The sequence below is a fragment of the Amblyomma maculatum genome, chromosome 2, assembly GCF_055883805.1.
Source record: "Amblyomma maculatum isolate TAMU_Amacu chromosome 2, ASM5588380v1, whole genome shotgun sequence".
Classification (NCBI taxonomy): domain Eukaryota; kingdom Metazoa; phylum Arthropoda; class Arachnida; order Ixodida; family Ixodidae; genus Amblyomma; species Amblyomma maculatum.
Window position 1 is genome coordinate 224,475,128 of NC_139345.1, and position 25,206 is coordinate 224,500,333.

The 25,206-nt window shown below is 46.5% G+C and overlaps 1 protein-coding gene across 1 annotated transcript in view; it reads left to right on the forward strand.

Annotated features, from left to right (window-relative positions):
- The window catches only part of LOC146201388 (very long-chain specific acyl-CoA dehydrogenase, mitochondrial-like), a 131,655-nt gene that overhangs the window by 20,265 nt on the left and 86,184 nt on the right, over window positions 1-25,206 (forward strand). The window contains exons 3-5 of the mRNA XM_084595812.1: window positions 1,985-2,057; window positions 2,249-2,313; window positions 2,527-2,730. Of these exons, the coding sequence (XP_084451938.1) occupies window positions 1,985-2,057; window positions 2,249-2,313; window positions 2,527-2,730 (342 nt within the window). The remainder of the gene's footprint in view (window positions 1-1,984; window positions 2,058-2,248; window positions 2,314-2,526; window positions 2,731-25,206) is intronic.

Consider the following 25,206-nt stretch of genomic DNA (forward strand, 5'->3'; position numbering starts at 1 on the left):
CGAGCTTATTTTATTATGGCTTCCTATAGTAAAGCGGTGACGGAAGACGAACCTTTATTACAGCGTTGAGTCGCTGACCTGTTCCGAGTGCCGTCCGGTGAAACCAACTAGGCCTAGCGACGAATAGGGCAGCACAGAGCAGTGCAGTTCGTCGCCCAGCGCGCCCGCGGGAGGCGCGGTTGCCGAAGGCTCCGCACTTGTGCAGGCATGCTACGTTTGCATGAGTATAGCAGGTACTCCTGATAACATTTGTCTTTTATGGTACGAAGCCAAGGAGTGCTACATTGCCTCACTGCTGCGCCGCTGGCCACTCCGGTCTTGAGTACGCCGACCTACAATGCCATCCGCCGACCATTGCCGCTCCGTCGGCTGCAGCCTTGGAAAATTTTTGTAAATGAATATTGCCGTTAAGCATAATTTTGGCTACAGTTAGCTGTCATGCTGTCTGTGCGTTACAACTGCTAGAACGCTGCGGGTGCAAAAGAACAGGCGAAACAAGTTGACCAGCAGTGTCGTCTCTTACGTGAGAAAACTGTGCAAAGATGAGTTGCAAAACCTACAAGTCAGCTTCCCTGTGAGGCAGGAATTCCTGCACAATGGCGGCATACACTCACTTTGCGGTAATAGTTGGGAGCAGCGTTGGCACAGTGTCTGGCGGCAGAGTAACTCCCACATCCCTTGCTCATTTGTGCATATGGGTCCCCAATTCTAAAACCCATTTCCTCACCCACAGTGTGGCAGTGCTCCCCCCTCCTTTATTCCCGCGTCAACAATGGCCTGTGCGACTGCATCCCAAGCTGCGTAGACTGTAGTAGATGCATGCACTGCACCTAATTATTGCCGCTGAGTCAGGTTCTGCCCCCATTGTGCATGAATTTTTGCCTCACTTGTAGGTTTTGCAACTCGTCTATGACAAATACTTGATTATGGTTTTTTTCAGTGAACCTACGTCACAGTCAATGCGCTAGTGATAGGTCCGGAATGTAAGAGTGAGCATTTTCACAAACTTTAAAATGAATTAAAATATTTTTTACGCTTCCCGTGAGTTTAACGCTTGACTGTGATGGTCTTCAAACACAAAGGAAACGCATGACAAGCTTTGCACAACATGGTAATGGGGTGTCTCTACCCCTTTAATAAATGTTGCATTATGCTATATTGGGTCCCGCGAAGCGTCCTTTATTTTCAACGTCCAAAATTAACCTTTTTTTTTTCATACTAACATAAATGCAGCACATGTTCGCCGCTAGAGGGCTGGTTGATGGTTGATTTCCTACACCAGTGTAGGAAATCACCTATACCTACAATGGATTTTTGCTGCACTGGTGTAGCTGCGGTTCGGACGCGTATCTTAATAGGTGGAGTCATAACGTGCACATTTTATCGTCTAGCTGCAGTGCACCTGTATGCCGGCCTGCGTTTGCGGAATACTTTTTTTTTGACAGATGGTGCCAGCCAGCTGTCGTACGAAGCGGGGTCCGTCTAAAATTACGTCGTGTATTCGAAGTTGTTGATACATTATCTCTATGGGGATTTTGCTGGGGCTGCGCAAATTTTTGTAAAATGCGGGTCGTCGCATGTCCGGGGGACGTATAATCGAGGTTCCACTGTAGATAGAACGATATTTGATTTCCTGCAAGAGAATTGTCAATTTTGCACGCCCTTATTGTTTTGCCATTTTGTTTGAAAGGAAATTTTCAGCATTTTTTTCATGTTGGTTGCAGGCAGTTTTTGACGCTAATTTTCTTTGTTGTGGTTGTCAAAAACTTGCCTGCATTTATTAGGATGCTTGGAACTGTAATGATTGTAAGCATTTTAGCTTTTCATTCGGGGTGTCGCTGTTGAGACCTTGTTTTGGCCTTGTTTTGGTGTGTGTGAAGAACAGAATTATCAGTTGAAATTTTGTCTGAGCGATGGACAAAAAAAAAAATAAGGCTGACCCTGTGCATGAATGTAAAGTACGTATGCAATTGGTGCTGTGCAGGAGTCCAACTCTTTTCTCACAAACCTGTTCATGGGGGAAGCCGATGTGACGCAGATCTTCCCTTATCCTGATGGTGAGCAAGCAGCATTTCAACCTCTGGGGTTTTTTCGCTTGTGAGCTAAAGCAGGGATGCTCTTTGTTTTCAAAGTACAGTGCCCCCTTTGAGCAGCCGTGACAACACGTCCTGATTCTGCTTTTTTTTTTTGCATTAGTGAAAAACCCTTTTTTCTGACCTGTAGCGTTGAGGCAGAGTATCTTGTGCAGTGTTGACGGCTGACCAGACGGAGACCCTACGACTCCTGGTAGGCCCGCTCGACAAGTTCCTCCAGGTGAGGGAAGCCCATTGTGGGGCCTACTGGCTTGTATTTATTTACGAAGGCTGATTTTTTCGGTGAGCTTGTCAGAAGGTGCAAAAGCATCCTGCACGCACAGAGGCATTAATGAATGACTTGTAGCTGTCATATGCCATTTCTTTGAAGCCCATTGTAGCTTGCACGTTTTACCACTTTGAGATGATAATAAATGAGCAATCCTTTTTGCAGGAAGTGAACAATGCAGACTGGAACGATGCCAACGAGCGCATCTCCGACGAGACGATGCAGGCACTCAAGTCCATGGGTGGCTTTGGCATGCAGGTGCCCCCTGAGATGGGGGGCATTGGGGCCACCAACTGCCAGACAGCACGCCTCAGTGAGACCGTCGGCCAGCACGACCTTGCCCTGGGCATCACCCTGGGGGCGCACCAGGTAAATCCATTTTCTTGGCAGAAGAAACAAATTGATTCTGTACAGGCTGCATTTAGTAGGGCTTTCTCAATTCAATAACAGAATAAAAAGAGCTGAAATTGAGTTTCTCCTTTTGAAGACTCTAAAAATAATTTGTTTGATCAGATAAGGGTCATATCAAGGTTTACAAATTGAAGAGTCAAATCCAAAACTTATCTATTTATTAGAAATTCTTCCCATTCGGGATCATTACAGGAAGGATCATTGCAGAAATCATTACGGGTATTGCGGATATCATCTAAATGAGTGCACCAGACTGTTAAATTCTGGCATTGAGTTTCTCTAATGCATGAAGCATATCAAGAGATAGCCAGCTTGGGCAGATAACAATCATTTTTGTTTTTCTCAGTTCGTAGACATGGCTCATTTAAAAAAAGAAAAAAAAGACACTTCATATGCCACGCATGGATGTTTTCTCTTTTGTAGAGGTGTAATTACTTTTATGTTTTTTTTAAACTGTACACAGTGAAAAGATGAGATTGGCATCTGTATACTTTATAAACTGTATACCTTGAAGTGCAACAAAGAGAAAAATAAATCAAGTGCATATAAAGTGAAAGCTCGTTAATTTTGAACCTTGATGATTCGAATTTTTGGATAATTCAAACTTGGTCCGGAAGAAGCCCCATAGAGATCAGTGTATGAAAAAGCCCGTTAATTCGAATGCGAGTCGATTCCGCTATGAATAATTTCAACTACGCGCTACCATGTCTGGATGGCTTGGCACACAGCACTTGGCCAAAATGAGAAAAAAAAGACACCTCCGCGAAAGAGCGGCATAGTTAGAGGCAGCGTCGTCGGAAGACACCTCTCTGTAGCTCGCCACCTCCTACAGTGCATCCTCTAGTTCCATCAAGTGTGTTGCTTAGGCAGCATTTCTTGAAAGGTTGCACACAAATAGCGGACCTTGTCAGTGCCACCGCACGCTCATTTCTGAGACTCCAACCTGTCGCTGAGCGAGTGACCATGATGCCGTTCACTTCGGAAAACACCATCTATTTCTTGAAAGCCGCTGGAAACTATCTCTACATGCTGCTATCCATTCCTAATGAGGAGTTACATACTAATATAGATTGCAAAAACGACAGCATGCAAAGACAATACACCAGGGCTGAAATTGCAAGCAACTGCAGGTTGTCTGTCTGAGCTGTCATGCCACATGTTGCCAGACTGTGTTTCACATCCTGCTAAGAAGAGGTCTACTAGAAAAAAACCAGCTTTCTTTCTTCAAAAAAAAATCTCGACTTGTATACCGGTTCATATGGTAGTGGTGCTCTTAGATTTGTGTAGATTTATGCAAAGCAGAACCCGTTTATAGTAAATTCACTCTGACCAGCAAAAATCTTTACTATATCAGGCTCCTCTATATCAGTTGTCCGCGATGACATGGCCCTGTAGATGCTATCTGGTAATTAAATGGCTGCTCATCAAACACGTCTTGTTGGTTTATAAAATAAATACTTTAACACTTCAAAATACCTTCCATTCCTTTCTTATCGTCTCTTTGTGCAATTATTTTTTTAGTTATACAGTCAAGTCCACTTATAACCATACCGGTTTCAACAATATATCGGTTACAACAATGAAAACCTGCTGTACTGTCCACTTTTGTATGTTTTCTATGGTAAAATAACCCTCTTACTACAATGTCCTCTTGCCACATTATCGGTCATAACAATGTAGTCTCGCTCCTGAATTCTCGTGCCAAGAGGTAGTTGAATGCGAAATCTTTGAAAAGAAAAAAAAACGAAAAAGAAAAATTCCAGCTGCTGCACCCTCCCCACCGCGCTCATACAATAGAACCTGTTTTCTGGCCTTCTCCACATTGTAAGCCCGCGCGCCTTTCTCCCGCTGCCCTTCCACCCCTCGGAACACAAATGGACTGCGCCCATAGCTCTGCGCTGCGCCACCCTCCGAAACACAAATGGACTTCGCGTCAACGCTGATCTGCACAGCGCTGATCTGTTCTTGGCCACATGGTTTCTTCGTCTCATTTGAATCGCCGCCGAAACGTAAGATGGCTGATCCATCCGCTGATAATCGGACAACATTGCCGGTGAAAAGAAAGCGCACGGCACGGCTATCGATTTAGAGACAAGTGCAGTATCGCGAAGGAGTACGCACTATCGCAACCGACGGTGTCGACGATCATCCGCTCCTCTGAGAAAGTTCGACAAAGAAAAGTCCTCGCTTGACAGTGGGCGCAAACGCGTTCGACAAAGTGCCTGACGACGACCGTGACTGCGACGACAGCGACGATGACGTGGTAGGGCAGGCTGTCTCAACGTTGTTCTCACAAGAGGCCCTGCAGTTGATTCAGTCCCTCTGGGGCTTTGTTTTCGCGAGGGACCTTCTGTTGCACTACGTGGTGTACCTAGATATCATGGAGAAGGGTGTCAACATGCTTCGCGTGAGGCAAGCAAGGTTAACGGACATGGGGTTTTCTCGTGCAAGCCAGTGAGATGTACGTGGTGAGATGCTTGCGACGATTTCACCCCAGGGGCCTGCGTGCTCCAATCTCCTCTGCTTTTAAATAAAAGTTTCGTCTTTCTCTCTCTCTCTCTCTTCACCCCAGCGTTACTTTGGGGTTTCTCAAGCTGAGGGGCAGCCGCGGCAACCTTCTCGTACGTTTTACAAGACCCCTTTCGGGGCCCCAAAACGATGCCTCGGCGGAGCTCGCATGTCACTTGCCGTCCGTGACCCCTCTCTGCAGTTGTTATGCTTTTTTTCGTGCAAACCGTTTATAACAATTATCGGTTATAACAATGGAAATTTTGTGGCACTTGAATATTGTTATAAGTGGACTCGAGTAAGACTATTTTTGTTTACATCTCGTGAAAGTGTCTCTTTACAGTTAAACCTCTTCCTCAAGTGAATTCCTTGATATTACGGCAACATTGCCCTCATTAACACTTTCCTATCCACGCCTATTCCCATCAATAGCCTGCTATCGATGGCTTCATGATTCAAATTTTCCCGCTTTCGAAGCGCTCCTTGACAATTGGCGTCCTCTAATGGGAAATAGAGGAACCCTTCTTACAGTTCTGCTTTTATTTAATTTTTCCGCCGTGCCGAGCCCGTCCAGATGGTCTCCGGAGTCAGGTGATCGGAGCTTGTTGTCGAGATCGCGCGCTCATGCTGCGCGGAAATCGACACATCGGAGAGCTCGGTTTCGAACAGCAGCAGGGTTGACTCGGAAGGCGAATTCAGCTCTTCAGACACCAACAGCGAAATGTGGGGCACCACTTCAGTGCAGTGCAATTGGGGTCAAGCATTCCAGCAGAGCACTGAAAACCTTCCAATTAACATTGTACGGTTAAATCTATATTAAAAATTATGGGACAATAGAACTTCTTGAAATTATCCAGGATTTAGAATTACACGAGTTCTATTGTGGTTTTTTTCTTTTTCAATAATTGTAGGCACTTAATAGTCACATTTTAGGTGACAAGAATAGGCAGGTAAAATTACATTTTAGGCACCAAGAGGAGAAAAATGGGCACTAAAAACTCTGTATATAAGTGCTCAGTATATCGGGTCTGAACATTGGTGCACAATATTTGTGCCAGAATGAGAAAAAAAGCAGGCACAATAAATTGGGACTTTAAGCAGTTTCTTAAAAGCTGTCTCCGAACATACCATACAACTCACATGCTCAACAAAGCATAGGGGGTGGCCATTGTCTGTCGCAAGACATCTTTGGAAATAGTGTTACAAGCCCTTTCAAAGCATATTTCGCGTGCCTGGAAGCAAACAATAAATTGCAAATACAACTGTTGAAAACCCTAAGGTACCTACTAAAAGACGGAGCGTATTGTATGTTTAGCTCGGAAATTGGTCTGTTATGCTGCAAAGGTAAAAAAAAAATGCCGTGCACGCCTAAATATCATCATCAGCTAGACTATACCCACAGCTGGGTGAAGGCCCCTCTCTCCAACTAACCTGTGCTAGCTGCATCCATTTCATGCCTGCGAACTTCGGGGCGCGTTCATTAGGCTGCTAATTCTAGCCATCCTGTAGGTTGTTTGCACCATGCCAATGTCAGATAAAAAAGAAATATAAAAAATGGGCGCACGGAAAATGACGTTATTAGGGTTGTAAAATTCTAAATACAAGAAGAAAAAGAACAGCTCGTCTGAGCCAGTGTGAGATAGGAGCTTGACTTGGGCGGAACCTATGAGAAGCGCAGCTTTCGGCTGACGTATAGGGGAGCTATCCACCATGGTTGCTTCCTATGCAACCTGTAGCCGCGCTTTCTGGCAGTGTTGTTACCATAGTAATGATGCTTCGAAGCTGTGCTATGAGGTGAGGATTGGCTTCTCCGTCTGCCTAAAGCTAGCCTAGCCCACCAGACGCCGCTGCTTCACACCATCTTTGCGGGGGTGTCGACGAGGTGGACCCAACGGTCAGCAAATGGGTATAGTCGTTTTAGTGTCCCGTCATATGCTGCTGCTGTGGATCACAGAGTGCTACTTGTGCGAAAGTTCGAGAGCGAGTGCGAAAAGCGGAGACGGAGGAGTGGTGTACCGGAGCTAACGCAAAGCTCACCCTGGACCTGTACAGAGCCAGCAAGGGGTCGTCTACTGGGAACGACAATATGACAACACCCTGGGCGGTGGCTTGCTGGGGAAGGGCCCACTACGGAGTTCTCCGGACTTCTGTGTGGCGAGTGCGCTTCACAAGCGATCTCGACACAACTTGTGCCATCTGTGGAGCGTCGGACTGTCCCGCCATGTGTCCAGCGCGTTCAGCAATTTTGCCGGCCTCCGAGATCCGAACGTTGTTAGCTGCGTTGGGTTTTGAGGAGCCTGCGGGAGTGGGGACTACAAAGCGGCGTCTCGAGTTCTGGTGGCAACGCCCTGCGACCTCGGTGGCGGTACACCACTGTAGTGGCGGTTGGCGACGGCTGTGTGTCCTTTGTGCTTGTGACCCTTGTCACGAAATCAGCGCACATTTTTATCAAGCTGGCGCAGCGCGAGGCCCGTGCGGCGCCGCATAGAGAGAAAAGCCTCCTTCCCCGCGCTAGAGAGCGCGTAGCTTTGTACGCGTTGCCGTCACCCGCTTTCCCATTGCCCAGGGATGACGATGGTTCATCGATCTGGAATGTGCCAGACCTTTCGAGAACATTCTATGGGACCTAACCAATGACGACGCTTGGCTCGACGGGAGGAGAAGGGAGCGCTCTAACCAGTGAAGCTAAGTGTGTGTGCGCGCTAGCTTTGGCGCGTTTTAACAGACAGACGCGGCGCACCCTATTTAAAGAGACCGCGCCGCTTGTGTAGTCAGTCAGTCAGTGGTTGCGGCGTGTTCGCCAGTGCTTCGGCTGGACTCCCGGGGATCACCCGCTGCTGGCAAGCCCACGGACCTGTAAGGAAGCGGCGCTCGTCTTGTATGACGGCCACATCGTGACTCTTGAGGCGTCGGACTGCAACAGTGCCTGGTGAACAATTTGGTGTTTGTTTATGGTAACTCTCTCGTGTTTCATCTGTGTTGTAAAGCCTCTATGTTATTAAATACCTCTGTAGTTGCATGCTTAGCTTTTGTTATTCTGCGAACCTCTTATCTGTGCAGAGGAGAGACTTGGAATGGGAGCAGTTAGGGATAAGAGTAGATGGAGAATATCTCAGTAATCTGCGATTTGCAGATGACATTGCCTTGCTAAGTAACTCGGGATGAATTGCAAAGAATGATTGGTGACCTAGACAGAAAAAGTAGAAAGGTAGGCTTGAAAATCAATATGCACAGAAGACTAAGGTAATGTTCAATAGCTTAGGGAAGAAACAGCAGTTTACGTTACGTAGCAAAGCATTGGAAGTAGTAGGCAAATATATCTATTTAGGACAGGTAGTAACCGCAGATTTGGACAGAATAAGATTGGGATGGAACTCTTGGCAAGCACTCGCAGATTTTGACTAGCAGCTTACCGGTATCGCTGAAGAGGAAAGTATACAACAGTTGCATTTTACCTGTACTTACCTATGGGGCTGAAATGTGGAAGCTAACAAAGAGGGCTCTACTTAAGTTGAGGACAACGCAGACGGCTATGGAATGAAAAATGGTAGTTTTAACGTTAAAAGATAGGAAGCAAGTAGAGTGGGTCAGAGAAACAGCTGAAGTTACTGACATTCTAGTGGAAATCAAGAAGGGCAGGACACGTAGTGCGAAGAGAGGATAACTGATGGTCGCTTAGGGTAACAAACTGGATTCCAAGGGAAGGAAAGCGTAGCAGGGGGCGGATGAGGTTAAGAAGTTCGAAGGGGTCAAGTGGATGCAGCTAGCACAATTGGAGAAATTTGGGTCTTCGCCTTGCAGTGGTGATGATGATTAGGACTCCGTACTACTTGCGCATACTCAAGGACGCCTCACAAAAGCTGTATATGCAATTAGTCTTACATACCATGTAGCATGCTCCAATTTTTTTTCATAGGAAACAAAACATCTGGTATGCTTTAGAACATACCTTTTCTATATGGGTGTCCCAATTTGAATTTTGTGTTATTGTCATTTCTAGATACTTAAACCAAGTTACATTTACTAAACACTTGTTACCAATGAAGTATGGGAACGAAAGAACAGAATTCGTTGTTGTAATGTGCGTGTATGTTGATTTCGAATTTACATTTACTAAACACTTGTTACCAATGAAGTATGGGAACGAAAAAACAAACTTCTTTGTTGTAATGTGCATGTATGTTGTTTTCGAATAATTTATTTAATGTTTCATTTTTCGCACCATTCGCTTAATGGCCTGTAACGAGTTAACTCTAAGCTGGTCGTCCGTGTTTCTAACTGTGGAATAAATTAAACAGTCATCTGCAAATAGATTTAGTCGTACATTTGCGTCCATGATAGCAGAGGTCATTAACAACTGTCCCAGAACGGAACCCTGCGGAACTCCTGAAAGCACTGCTAGTGAGCCGGACACATGGTCATCCATTTTACAATATTCGTATTAATTCCAGGTGTTTACGGCTGATTTGCATACTTAATCAAATGCGAAGTAGGTGCATAGCACTGCTTAGGCATGGAGGTAAGCACAAGCTGCTTCACGGCGCGGCGAGCAGCTCTGAGCCGAGGTCGAGGGAGCACCGCGCATGCACGTCTGCTGGCCGTGAAGGCTGAGAAGTGACTGATGTGAGAGGAGAGATGCTGAAGTTGAGGACGTGCGAGCGACACATGACTGCTCACTCCGGAGTAACACACGCTTGTACAACGCTGCCTAGTGACGACCACCACATATGCAACTGACACTCCCCTCTCTCACTTTTCTCAATGGGTGCATCTATGTAGCCGCTCTGTCCCCTCAGTGATAAGTCGCGTGATGTGGGCGTCGCCACTTCCCCTTCTTCCGCTTAATGTTCAAGCAGAGACGGATGAACAGAGAGAGAGAGCGGCTTATGCTGCAGATGTGCGGCCACTCCGCCTCCTCAATGCTGAACAGCGCGACGCTCGCGTTGCCACCTCCTCTTTCTCCACTTCAAGTTCATGAAAAGAGAGATTTGAGCGGCTTCGGACAGACATCGACAAAGTCCGTGATTGCGGCTAGTAGGGCTACACACCAAAAACTAATTTATTGTGCGGCACTTTATCTAATGCTTTCGCAAAATCTACAGCGATTACGTCAACTTTTGCATTTCCAAACATATTTCTCTTTCTTCACGATCGCAAAATAATTGATATGCGGCAGCATGGCTTCTGGAAAGGCCTGTCCACTATAACCCAGCTGCTCGAAACAATTCATGATCTCACTTCAGCCTTAGGTAATCGTGACCAGGTTGACATTATCTTTTTAGGCTTCGGAAAAGCATTCGATCGCGTAACCCATTGTAAACTACTATTGAAGCTAAAAGCGCTACTAAAAACTGACGCCCTGCTTGCATGGATTAAAGCTTATCTGTTTTATCGTCATCAGAATGTTAGGGTGGGTAATGTGTCCTCTAGAGCTGTTTTAGCTGAAGCAGAAGTTCCTCAGGAATCGGTATTGGGCCTCTGTTCTTTCTGATCTTTATTAGTGACATTGTTTGTGAAATCCCAGGGAAAATAAGACTTATCACAGATGACTGTATAATTCATAATGAAATCAATAGTACTAAAGATCAAGTAGATTTAAACACATCTCTGGTAAATGGCTATTAATCACCATAAGACAGTCGCAATGACCGTCACTCGCAAAAAGCAGCCTTTTCACTTCATACTGCATTGGCAACCATGTTTAAACTACAGTAGCAAGTTATAAATACCGTATATTGCCGATTATAAGTCGACCCCCCAACTCGCGACCCCTTTTGGGCAAAAAAAAGTTATACTCCGAATTTAGGTCGACGTTGCTGCGCTCTGCGGTCCTAGCTCGCCAAAAAAGTATTTCAGAAGGCCGAGTCATAAAGAAACATTTATTCGTTCGCGAGACATCTGTCGTCGCTTGTGAGGACACAGTCGCGATCATCTTATGAGCCACTGCTGCCGCTGTTCGTAGGAAGCGGTGCCGAGATGCCGCACGTGGAGAACGCTGCAGAGATCATGTCTGAGATCATACCAGGCATCATTGAGCCACTTCGCCCAAAGAAGCTCGCTTCAGCCGCCCTGTTGGTGTCTTTGGGTTTTCTTGTTGGAGCCACTCGTAGAATTCACCGCATAACATGACCGTGAAACGGTTGTGCGTGTTGCCTGTTGTCAGCAGGCGGACCTGGCGCTCCCCTTTTGCTGACACGGTCCTATTGCTAGGCATATCAAACCATACTGGAGTCTGGTCACCGTTGCCTATTTGACCAAGCAGGAATGAATGTGTTGCCCGCAGGTCACTAACATAGCGCAGAAAGGCGCTCCGTTTTTTTTATAGGCTTCGGGCAACCGTTGGCATACAGCCGTTCGTCGCCTTAGGCTTAGGCCGTTCCTCTTCGTAAAATTCGTCACCCATTTCTTAGACACTTTAAACTCGGTACGCGGGATGTACATCTCCTCCGTGACAGTGCGTGCCTTTGTTTCAATGTCATTGTAGCAAACACTCAGGTTCTTGCTTCTCTGGTCGTGAACCCAATCTCGAACCACCTCCTCAACGGCAGGGTATTGTCCGGACTTCGGCCCGCGAAAAGAACGGAGTGTAGCAACACACGCAAAAAGCTTACTTCTTTGTTTTCTCCAGCCTTTCACGCACTTTTATGAGACGTCAAACTTATGCCCTGATTTGACGTTGTTTTCCGACTCTGCGTAGAGGATGACTTGTCGCTTAAAAGCACCGCTGTACTATTGCCTAGGTTGCGGCGGCATCTTGCAAGGCGTCCGTCGAGTGACACAAACCACATACACCGCTGTTAGCTGTCACGTCGGCTAGAGTCCAGGCGGTGCGATGAGAAGAAATGGCGAAATGCACACAACGTTGCACAACACGTGAAAATGCTTTTTGGCTCATGTGACTGGTCGCGTGTGGTCGTTTTGAATTGGGTTGAATTTGTAGCTGTCCCATTTGTATCAAACATTGCCAGCCCGCCCGGCTTTGAACGTTTTCCGTGGCACGCCCACGGTTTGTCAATAACAAGTTGTTATCGCATTAAAACAAACCTTTGGTGCAAATCTCGATTAAAATTCTTTTTTTTTTAAAGTAGATCCACTTTTGCATTGTGTCTGACAACTTTTATGGAATTACGAGCGCACAGGGCGTGATATTATTCGCGACTCGGTCGAAATTACTTTTGACCCCACATATAAGCCGACTTTAAGACTCCGCATATACGTCGACCCCGATTATAAGTCGACCCCCCAACTTTTGGAAGGACATTTTAAAAAAAAAGGTCAACTTATGCGCGGCAATATACGGTATCTTGGATTAATAATTACAAATGACCTGAGATGGAATGAGCACGTAGAATATGTTGAAAAAAAGGCAACGAAAAAACTCTATTACCTGAGAAGAACGCTGGCAAAATCAACACGTGACAAAACTTTTGATTTATAAAACGTACATCAGACCGATATTGGAATACGGTGCCGTTGTTCGGGATCCCTACACACAAACTAACATCGCCATACTGGAAAAAATAAAACTTAAATTGGTAAGGTTCATTTATAATGCATATAACTGGCACACATCCCCAACTTCGTTCCTATCAGATTTAAGTTTTTTATTTAACCAGTGCAGTGTCTCGGCATCGTCACGTGGATTATGTTATTGCCAAACCCTGCCGTATATTGGGCTTCCTGAGACGTAACGCTAAACGTTTCTCTTTAAAGACAAAAGAACTGCTGTATAATATGAACGTTAGAAGCATATTATGCTTGCACAGTCTGGGACCCGAAATCCTTGACTGACATTCAAAAGCTAGAAAGAGTTCAAAATTTGGCCATTAGTTTTGTTTTTAATAACTATGGCCGTTATTTTAGTGTAACTAGCGCGAAAAAAGCTTTGTGTTGGGACTCGCGTCAAAAACGTAACAAAGTTCTGCGTTTAAAATTATTTCATAATATATTTCATTCAAGAACTGGAATAAACAGAACAAAATAATTAGTCAACCCTGATTATGTGCCTTTATGGAGAGATCATTCACTTCAAGTTAAAGTATACAGATGTTGGACTGACCTTTTCAAAACGTCTTTTTTCCCCGAAACGATTTCGGAATGAAACAAGCTGTCCGACGAAGTAGTGTCCATATTATGAAACAATTCATTTTCTTCCATTTTTTGTGTATAATAATTCCGTGTTTTCTCTATCTAAATGTTATCTTTTTTTGTAGCCACCTGCATGCGCAGTGGAATTTGTACACTTTTTCAACCCCCCCACTGTAATGCCAGACTATGGTGCTGTGGGTACGATGATAAATAAATAAATAAATAAAAGCCTGGTTTCAAGACGTTATCAGGATAAGATGAAAACCTTCTGTTCGCTTTACCATGACCAATTAGGAATTGAGAAATCGCTTTACATTGAAATTGTTAATCCACGGGCAACACGTTCCTATCACCCTAAAAAGGTTAAAGAACGCTCATGTAAAACGATGGTGGAAGAATATTTTAGGTGAGCGAACGGCCGCCGCCAGCCACCGAGCGCCAATGCTCTGTTTGCATAGCACGCGACAGATGGCGCAACGAACTTCCACCCGCTGCGATCGCCGATCGGCTGAGGTTCTGCTGTTGCGCCTGCTTGCGCGCTCGATTATATTGTTGAACTCGTCGCCTTCCTGCCGAATTTCACCGATCAACTTCTACCGGCCCTCATTCCGCGCATAAAAAATGTTATCACGGGTGACTGCTGCAATCTGTTGGTATGAATTCGTGGCTGGTTTAGTATTTATTTCTCGCCGCCGTTTTATATAGCTACTACGCCGATGAGTAGATTTAGAGATTATATTTTTCATCGCTAGGAGAATAACAATAAGAAGCATGCATGGATGACTAGTTGGAGAACAGGACAGGTTTTATCAGCCAGCGTGACGCACCAGAGTGCAACTCGCGTCAGGCGAGTTGCACCTCGGCCCACTCAATGTGTGTACTGCCTACAACAAATGGATGGATGGATGGATGGAATGTAGGAGCGTCCCCTTTGAAACGGGGTGGTAGCAGTAGCCATCATGCTCATTTTTCTCCCTATATCTTAATTATTGATTTAGAATGGTTAACTAAACCATCACTCTATTTATTAAATTTTTGTTCCTACATTACTAACATTATGTCACTTCTCTGCTTTTAAGTCACCAATCTTCCAGTTGTTTTTTGCTAGTTTCCACCGCCGGTTTATTCACCCAGCCACTGTTATCTCTAAACCCCAGAGCTTCAGGAACAGTGATTGCGCCTGCATCAACTTCCGGATGGATACCATTACATTCGAGTATAATATGGTCAATTGTTTCACTGGAGTTACCACGAAGCCCATCCAGCCGATACTCCGTATGTTTTGAGGCGAAAGCCTCTAATGCCTCATCGTTTGTGCCCGTGTTTAATTAAGTACGCCCACGCAGCTGTTTTCCCTACCACGGCCGCCTGGTATGACTCCAGTGATTGCATGCACACATGAAGCATAAACAAACTTGGATAAACCATCTCGATGACGGCCCTTTTTCCTGATTCTGCATACAAGTACTGCAAGGTTGTATTTACTTGATTCCAAACCTGCAAGCAACCACTTTTCTTTTTGCTAAAATAGACTGTGCTGACAATAACACTAAAAGTTTAGAAAGCAATCTAATTCATTTATTTTTTGAAACATCAGAACCACACGTTCACACAGATTTCAAATATATGACAAATACAAAGCAAAGTTGAAAACATTCAGGGTTTAAACAGTGTGCTCGTCCCAGGTGTATCTGCTCACACAAGCTTCGACATTTTTCGCAAGTCCTGGCTTTTCTTCTTATTTTTTAATTGCCGGCAGTACTGTCGCATGCGCATACAAGCATAGTAGTGAATTAACTTGGCCAATATATTTTCTTTATGCAACTCGCAAGGGAAGGTAAAGCGTCAGTTGTCTTGTCATATGCATCCCTCTGGCTTGCATACTTCATGAACTCAGTCTGTTTAAAGAGCTGGAAAAGATGAGCGTTTGGATGTATTAGCCTCTCTCTCGTTTTGCAGCTCACAAGGTCTGCTTCTGCTCTCTGTTTGTCCCAAGTAGCCGCGCTGTTTTTTGATCTTGCAATGCACCAACTAGCTCAGATTTCCGTTCTTCTGCTGCTTCAGGGGCTCTTGATAAGCCTTTGCGTCCCGCAAGGGCTTGTTTGCAAGTGGTGCATGACGTCTGATTCATCAGATTTCTTGTGACAAATCCAGTGACGTAATAGATAATGCAGTCAACAACGGTTGCACTGCAGTAGTCATGTTCAAATACGTCTTCGCACTCCTAGCTTCCCTCGTTGATTAGGCCGTCCAGCTTGTGTTTCAGATCTTCCACTTTTTTCGTGCGCTCCACAGCTAAACACTTGTATATGTGTCAGAAGTCAGCCAATGCCACAAAAGCAGACTGGCTGTTTTCGGGGGCCATACAGTTCCCAAACTGCGGTGCCTTGAGCAACGAATAAAGGGAAAGCATACGATAAAGTTGCAAAAACGTTGGAAAAGTAGGATGCTCATTTTGTCTCCCTGCTTGCCTTATTATGCCAAAAAAGCATTCCAAGGGGTCTTGGTTCATCTTAGCAGAAAGGACGTACTTGAATCTGCATTCCGTCAACAGGTAAGCTGACAACTCTCGAACAGACTTCAATATCACTCGCAGTCCCTCCGAAGTAGACAGAGTCAAAAAAAGGTCTTTAGGAATGACTCCATCCACAACCTCTTGTTCCCACTCGTCGAGCCACCTGGATGCACTGTCAATAATCGGCAAGTCCTTGCATCCAAGAGTGAGTCCTTCTGCAGGGAAGCGGCGGTTGAGGGCATCGAATAAGTTGTTAAGAAAAAAGGTAAATTCAACAGTTGGCTCCGTGTTGTAGAGCCGAGGCGCACCTCTCTTCGTGTAAAACTGTATCCCTTTAGCTACAGAGTTGCTGAAAAGCTGGGTCGCAAGTTTCACCCTCATTTTCAGCATGTTGGAGGGGTTGACGGGGTTATAAGTTAGCTTTGGGCAAACTCTCAGTTCTGCAGCATGTTTTGTGTCTGCCACGTACAGGGCATCATAGTGGGACCATTTTATAAACCGGCCTAGTCTTCTCAGAACCTTCTTTTCATACAGCCGATTGCGAATACATTTAAAAAGGTGAGGGGCATCTGACAAGACATACACTTTTCTAGAGGTATCAGTACGATGCTCAAATGAATTCACAACATGGCCCAGTGCACCATTGACTCCAAGTTGTCTCCACATTGCTCGGTTGGCTGAGGCACCGTCGCACACAACCCCATCAACAAATATACCAGCATTCTCTAAGTGCACAATACACTGCAGAAGTAGCTGAGCTAGAAGTGTGCCTTTCGTTGGTCCTTTTGATGCAAATACAGCTACAGGCTGCAAGTAGCTTTCCCCGAAAGGAGAAAATGCAAAGACGACCATGGTCACGGAAGAGAGTTGGGCTAGTTGGTGTGTATTCGTTAATGACTGCGACATTGCAACTAGCGTGGAAAAACACAAAGGACAGCGACAAAAGGTACCGACAGGACAGCACGCTAGACTTAACTGACGTATAATGCACATGTAACAAAATTTATACACTCGCATTAGGGGCATGCTCAGGGGACTGTCCCCCCCCCCCCCCCCTTTTTCCTTATCAAGAAGCATGTTGCCATAATAAAGAGTAAACATTTAAACCAAATTGACGCGCAAGTGTTTTGATAAATAGATTATCTCGTGAGGGCTATTGAGGGTGTGCTCACGCACTTATCCCCTGCCTTATCAATACAAAATGCCTCAAATATCTCCCTATCACCCTGCCTATGAAACCGCCTCAGCACTTTCGTGTGGCTAAAAAGTGGAACACATTTTTCTTCTTTACTGCCTGTGGTTTTTATTCTGCATTTGCAGCAATGTGCGGCCAAATGGCCACCGGCCATCAGAGCTGCGATAGCAGTCCGATAGTAGTGTTTTCGCAGTCTTTCATTCAGGCACTGGCCCGTTTGCCCAATATAACAGTTACCACAGGTCAGTGGGGTTAAATACACCACACCAATGGTGCAGTTCACAAACCGCATGGCGTGTTTCGTTGTGCACGTTTTTGCCTGGTACGCATTGTTCACCATGCGGCACATCATAGACAGTTTTAGTGGGGCTGTTAAAACGGCACGAATGCCGCACTTTCCCGCTGCCTTTTTGAGGCGATGGGACAAGATGTGCATGTAGGGCCTGTAGGCAGCTGTGCCCTACATGCAAAGAGGGATAGCTCTGAACTGCCTAAGAGCCGCTCTTCAGAAGTCCTGTGAGCACCAAGTGAACATGAGTGTTCAGCAGCAGGTCCTCCGTCTGCGTAGCACTGGCTTCCCTGACGGCATACTCGCGTCCGTTGCTGAGGGCCTTATTAAAGAGCTCCGACAGGAACGCAAGACAGCAGGCTGCTGTAATGACGGCCTGTGGGGACGTCCGGTGCCTGTGCCCTACATGCACACATGCACAACTTATACATACATGCATACATACATGCATGCATGCATACATACGTACGTACATACATGCATACATACAAACATGCATGCATGCATGCATACATACATACATACATACATACATACATACATACATACATACATACATACGATTACAAAACAGTAGAAGAGTTGTGGCAGCAATTAAAGAAAATTATACAACACTGTGTTGACAGGTATATTCCAACTCGTGTTAAAAAGATAAGCACTGGAGCCCCTGGATCACCAGGAACATAAATATGAAACGAAAAATAAAAAAAGACCACTTAAAATTAAAAATAAATGTATTCAAGTTTTGTGACTTCGTGCTGAGCTGACGCAAGCATTAAAAAAAGCTAAACAAAAGTTCTTCGATGGAACACTTAGCCATGGCTTAGCTCTGCTATGCTTGGCTTATAGCTCTGCTATGCGATGGCTTAGCTCTGCTATGCCTGGATATACGTAGCAAAAAGCAGTGACTACTTCGGGATCAGAAGTTAATTTCTCTAGTCTTCTGCGGCGTTCGCCAGCAGCTAAACTCTCCTCGTCTAAGTTCTATAATCTAATCGCGTCTAAGTTCCTCGTCTAAGTTCTATATTCTAAGCGCGTCTAAGTTCACCGGCGTTCATGCATGCATATGTGTGTGTGTGTGTGTGTGCGTGTGCGTGTGTGCGTGTGTGTGTGTGTGTGTGTGTGTGTGTGTGTGTGTGTGTGTGTGTGTGTGTGTGTGTGTGTGTGTAAACTTTATTAAGGAGCCGGCAAACGACTGGTTAAAGGGTCGTGACGATGGCCAAGCGTCGACCTGGGGTTATGCCCTACTCTGCACTACCTCATTTTGCCCGTTTGTGGTGGGTTGTGAGGCTTGTGCTTTTCGAGCGCACCCCGGGCCTGCTGGACGGCCTATAGTTGAATGTCCTTGTCTGTATTTTGCACAGCACTTTGAAGTTCCAGCGGGTATGTCCTGGATGCAGCTTCAGTCGGGAACCTGGCACAGTCCCACATGATGTGCCATTGGTCTGCCGGACCCACTTGACATACACTGCACATATCACTCGTGTAGATGTCTGGGTGGAGGATGTGTAGCACTGCAGGGGCTAGGAGTGACCCGGTTTGCATTTGCCTTAGGATGACCGCCTCCTCCCGACTAAGTGCCGGGTGAAGCGACGGCATTTTCCGTCAAGCTAGGCGGTAAAATTTAGTTACTTCCTCGTAACTGGTCATTCGGTCTTTTGTTTCGAACCACCATCCGGAACGGTCCCTTTCAGTGGCGCGGAAGGTAAGCACTCGCGTCGCGTCGCCGATTGGGCCGTCTTGTTGTGATTCGGTGAGGATGCACAATCTCCCGCGTGCGCCGGGAACCGCTTGATGCGGATTGTGTTGCCGCAGTCTTGGAGCTGGAGCTTACTGATGATGGCGGCCGCCGGTGCACACACTCGCCCCTTGGCAAAGTTGCGTACAGTGTTCCTAGAGTCGCAGAGCACAGTGTGACACTCGGCCTCCGAGATCGCCAAAGTGATGGCAACCTCTTCGGCATCTGTGGTGTCTGTGCACCGCACGCTCGCTGCCGTTGTCTTGATGCCAGTAGCCGCCACAACGGCCACTGCCATGAATCCTCGCTTGTATTCTGCTGCGTCCACGAACCGGGCGTGTGGGTCCTGGGCATGTTGCTCAACGAGGACTTTGGCCCGCGCCTGCCGCCGTTCTTGGTTGTACTCAGGGTGCACGTTTTCCGGGATGGGGTCCACGTGGATGTGGGCCCACGCCTCATCGCTGATCTCGCACGATTGCCGACTGGGAGCTCGGGGATTGTAACCGAGGGACATCAGTTTACTGCGGCCTGTCTTAATGGTAGAGAGGCGCTCCATTTGTGCAGTGAGCTGCGCCTTGGCTATTTCTTCTAAGGTGTTATGGACGTCGAGCTGCAGGAGCCGAGCCGTACTCGTGGTCCCCATTAATCCCAGCGCCGTCTTATAAACCCATCTGATCAGCGTGTTTATCTTTGTCTTGTCAGTGACCTGCCAGTTGAGGTAGGCCGCTGCGTAGGCGATGTGACTGATCAGGAACGACTGGACGAGGCACAGAAGGCTGTCTTCACGCATGCCTGCCCGTCGTGTCGAGACTCTGTGTATGAGCCGGATAGCGTCCATTGCCTTGGTGGTAATCTTGTTGATGGTCTCGTCGTTGCGGTCGCTCTTGTTTAGTAGCAGGCCCAGGACACTGATCTGGGGAACTTCGGGGAGGCGCTGCCCCGATGCAGTCACGATCGTTGTGTGGTCACACTCCCGAGGGGGAGCGCGTTTCCGTCCTGGTTGTAATGTTGTGAGTACGAACAGCTCGGATTTGGCTGGTTAGCACACTAGGCCTGTGCCGTCAAGGTGTTGCTCGATGGCAGTAACAGCCTCTTGGAGCTGCTGCTCAATGCTGGCGTCGGTGCCGCCTGCCGCCCGCAGGGTAATTTCGCCGGCATAGATCGCATGCCGGATGCCGGTCCCTTCTACTGCCTTCGTACCCCGATCATGACAAGGTTGAAGAGCAACAGCGAGATGGCTGAACCTTGCGGGGTACCCGTGCTGCCGAGCTTGTGTTCTGGGAACTTAAGGTCTCCAGCATGCAATTCCACCGTGCGGTTGGTCAAGAAGTCTTGGATGTAATTGTAGCTCGCTACCCCCATGTTGAGTCTCGATACTTGTGCTAATATGGCTGAGTGTTTGACTTTGTCGAATGCGCTTTGTAAATCAAGTCCCAGAATTACTTGTGTCTTGTTGTCGATTATTTGTTGTTTGAGTTGTAGCATGGCATCTTGTGTGCTGAATCTGCGCCTGAAGCCGATCATCGTATCCGGATATAGGTCTTTCTTTTCCAGGTACTCCTGCCACCGGTTGGCAACCACGTGCTCTAGCACCTTGCCCAAGCAGGATGTGAGCGAGATGGGATGCAAGTTGGTGATGTCCGATGGCTTGTCCGGTTTTGGGATTAGGATTGTTCTTGCCGTTTTCCACTGCCGGGGCAGCTTGCCCTAACGCCAGCATTCGTTGTAGTAGCGAGTTAGGGCCTCAATCGATGCATAGTTGAGGTTCCGTAGCATCTTGTTGGTAATAAGATCGGGGCCGGCTGCTAAACTGGTGTTGAGCTCGTGCAGCGCTACCCGTACCTTTGACATGGTAATGTCTCGGTCGAGCCACGCGTTGGACAGCCCCCCATATGGCAGGTGGGTTTCCGTTGGCGTGTGTGGCAGATACTTGGCTTCCAGGTTCTTGATACGGTGTGTATGAGGCAGGCGATCGCGCTGGTGTGACTTGGTCTTAGAGTCATTTAAGAGTTGCCGAAATAGGTTCAATGTGCAACCACGATGTAGTTGCCTGTCAGCTCGGTTGCAGACTTCGTTCCACTGCTGATGGCACAGGACCTTGCTGTGATGTTGAATGGCCCTGTTTAAGTCTGCCACATTCTTTCTCAATTTGCGATTCAGCCATTGCCGCTTCCAGCGCACCTGTTTCGAAGTTTGGCCTCGATCATATGGGCCAAATGACTGTCCGTAGCTATGATGTCGTCGTCCGTTTCAATGGTCTTGGTGGCTGAGTGCGCTGCATCGTGGAGCTCAACCAACTGGGTTTCGATGTCTGTGATGTTGGTCGTGCCTTACGAAAACCGTCTCAGTCAGTCCACTTGTGTGTAATTGTGTTGCCCCGGAATTGATTGGGAATCGTAATTTCGAGAATGTAGTGGTCACTGCCCAGGTCAACGCCGGTGTTGCGCCATGTTACTTTGCCTGTGTGGTCGTTCTTGATGAATGTAAGGTCTGGTGTGGTGTCTCGTGCTATGGAATTGCCGATTCGGGTAGGATGATTGGGATCCGTGATCAGGGTATAGTCGTGGTCCAGGGTATCCTGTAGTAGGTCCTGTCCCTTTGCCGTGTCAATGAACGTGAGCCCTTTGCGGACGAATGTGCAGACGCCTCGTCCCTCCACTGGGCTAACATGAGCGCGATACCCAGCGAGGGTTGGGTTCGCCATCACCGTTTGTTGCAGCAGAATGATGTCAGGTTTCTTGGTTACTGTGGTGATGTGTTGTTGCAGTAGTGCTCTCTTGTTGTTGTAACTGTGGCAGTTCCACTGCCAGACCGTAAGGCCCGGTAGTGATCCTATTGTGGCTTGGGGCTGGGACATGGTTGTGATGGAGTTGGGGCTTGCGTCTGTTTTTGGAGATTTGCAAATTGCGCAGCAAAGATGGGGCTGCATACTATGGGCTTGAGGGTTTGTTCAGTGAAGTCGAAGCGCTCCTTATGGTTCGGTATTTGTAATCATCAGGCAATCAAGAAGTCCGCATATAAGGCCTTGAGGGTTCTAAGTGGTATGTGGTCCATCTTCAATGTTAACAGTGTGTTCTTCTGTATTATCCAACAATGGCCGCCAATTGGGCGTTATTCTTGTTGGACAATTTGTCTTAGGTTATACGCCAACATAATTTCTAATAGTTTCTCTCCGTTAGATGAATGAAGACCAACAGAACATAGGCGTTGCCAATTTATTTATTTTATTATATTTTATTTATTCAATACTGGCCGGCCGCCTTTTGGTAGCCAAGGCAGGAGGGGGTACATCATCTACGTTAACAAATTACAGTCCATCAAAGAGAACAACAATAACTACAAAAATAATGCGCACATTGGCACATAGTAAAGTTACTGCGGATCAAATCAGGAAGAAACAAACAACTCAAGCGTGTTACATCCAAATCCAACACTACTGCGGATCACATCAGGAAGAAACAAACAAGACACAAGCGTGTTACATCCAAATCCAACACAGAAGAATCAAAAACATACGCTCCAAAAATACAAACTGAGCACACTAAACTTATTGGCAAGAACTTATTGCAGAGAAAAGCGCATCAGATGATGATAAGGTTACCACACCACAAGGTAACTTATTCCAATCGTTCGTGGAAAGAACAACAGCTTGTATGCATTACACCGAGGAATTACAATTGTTTTGTCATGTTTGTTGTGAGTTTATCGTGTTCTGTTGTACTGCATATAAGTATGAAATTCTAGTTTGGTATGACTGCTAATGATGGTAAATAACATTTTAAAACGGTTAATTTTTCGAAGGGATTCTGAGGTTGGCAAACTGAAGTGGTTGAGAAGTCTTCCGCAGGCGTGTTAAATGAATCGCAGTGTCTTCCTCTGAACTCTCTCAATACTTTTGAGGATCCCGGACCACATCGGCATACTACAGTAGGGGACGCACGAGTGAGGCTACAAGCTTTATTTTAGGAGACGCATTTTTTAGCCACACTCTTTTGGATGCCACTGAAACTATGTTTTTTTATGAGAGTCCAACTGAGATTCGAGCTGGTTCTACTGATTCAAGTGAAACATTATCAATTTTTAAGAGTACTAGGTTAAAATCACCAGTCATTATTAGCTTCGTGTTCATTTTGACATTTTCACATAAGAGTTCATCCCGGAACTCAAGTGAAGCAGAATGTGCATGGTACACAGTGATGGCAACAGTGACAGCAATGAGGTGGTGCTGGACTACAGCAATTGTGTGCATTGACTGCGTGCATTTTCTGACCGTGCATAGAGATGCCAGAGGCTGCAGAAACTTTGCTTATCTGCAAGAAAGGGACATTCAGTTATTTGAGCAGATTGTTGAAGAGGCTGTGTTACAGCTCCTTTCTGTTCAGAGGCCTGTGTTTTACTTAGAAGGTGAAGCACATAGAAGTGTCGTCTGCAAAACCCAAGGCCATTGGGAGTGTAAAAAATGCAGCACCTAACTTCTTATCATATTCTTAAAAATAATGCAACAGTCAAAGGACTTGCTTGTCTTTTGTTTGTTGCGCTGTTTTTAAGAATGCTACACCAACTAGTAAGGAAATACAAAACTGCGCAAAAAAGACGGGACAAGAAGAACAGAGAGGCACACACGAAGCGCACACGAAACCACTCGTGTACGCGGTGTTCCTGACCTACGCAGTTTTTGCATCTTGATCCTTGTATTATCTTGTTTAGCGCCTTTATAAGTGCCTTGATTCTTAAAAATAAATTCAGTTGGAAGTTCTGCGCTTTGTGTGTGCCTCTCTGTTCTTCTTGTCCCGTCTTTTTTGCACAGTTTTGTATTTCCTTGCGACATGAACCGACTAGCCCAACATCACATTTTACTTCAGTACATCTCTTCTACCCTGGGCCCTACTTTATGTATCAAGAACAAGGAACAAGCTGCAATCGCCTACGTGAACCAGATCGCCCTGTCAACGTGCCAGTCAAGATTCTTGAGCTACTGCCTCAAGCGAAAGCTTGTACCTCCTGACATCCAGAGGCTTTTCGGCGTTCCGGGCCCCTCTTGGGGGCATGCTCACAGAATTTGTAAAATAATGAAATCTGAAGCTTGGAGGAGAGTGAGACACTACACGGACTGGCTGAAGGTTGTCGTCTCTGAAGGCGCCGATGAATGGCTCGCGGCGAGGCGTCTGCAAGACTACCTACGACTTTCAGCGCAAACCACGGAGTTTCTTTGGCGAAGAACGCTGCTCACCCTTCCGGCCACACAACGAACGTCCACGTCGGGGAGTGCTGTAACAGTCCTTGGAGATGTGAACCTCCTGCGGGCTGTTAAAGAGACGCTGCAAAAGGGGCCGAAGTTCTGCTTCGAACCCCCGACTGGCCGTTCGGAGCTTCTTGCTACTGTGCGACGCGTTGGGTCGCTCGCCTCTGATCAGTCCAGGGAACACGCCGTGAGTGACAGTGTGGACTGCCTTCTACGGAATGTAAGTCACCTTTCTTCTGTGAAGGCCCCGGTCAAGGAAACAGCTTCCTATCCTAAGAAAAACGGACTCTCCATTATAGAGGCGGACAAAGAGGGCGGCTTCGTTGTCATGCCGCAAGGCATGTTTGAAGAAAAGGCCCGAGAAGCTGTTGCCAAGAACTTCAAACCGGTTGATTTCCGCGCCAAAGTCCAAAGGAAAAAAGCTGTCAAGCTGCTGAAGAAGATGAATCTAGATGCGGTTGCAAATTCGGTCTCCAAAGCCGATAGGGATTCCTTGCAAATTTTCTTTACTGGCAAAACACACAAGCTGGATTGCCCGCTTCGTGCCATTATTTCAGAGCGAAACACCTGGCAGCATGCCATAGGTTCTTTCCTGAAGAACCACCTAAACCATGTTTTGGGGCACGATCCGTACCTTATCCGCAGCTCTAAGGACCTGGTGCGGGCTCTGGAGAAGGGTATGCCCTCTGCTTCTACGGCTTTTTCTGTGGACGTAGAGGACCTTTTCTATTCGATTCCACACGAAGGGTTCTTTAGGGCTGTAAGAGAAAGTGTTGAGGAGCACGGCGAAATTGCTTTTAATAATACAGCTGGCATTAGCACAGAGCATTTTTTGGAACTTTTGATGTTTTATTTAGGA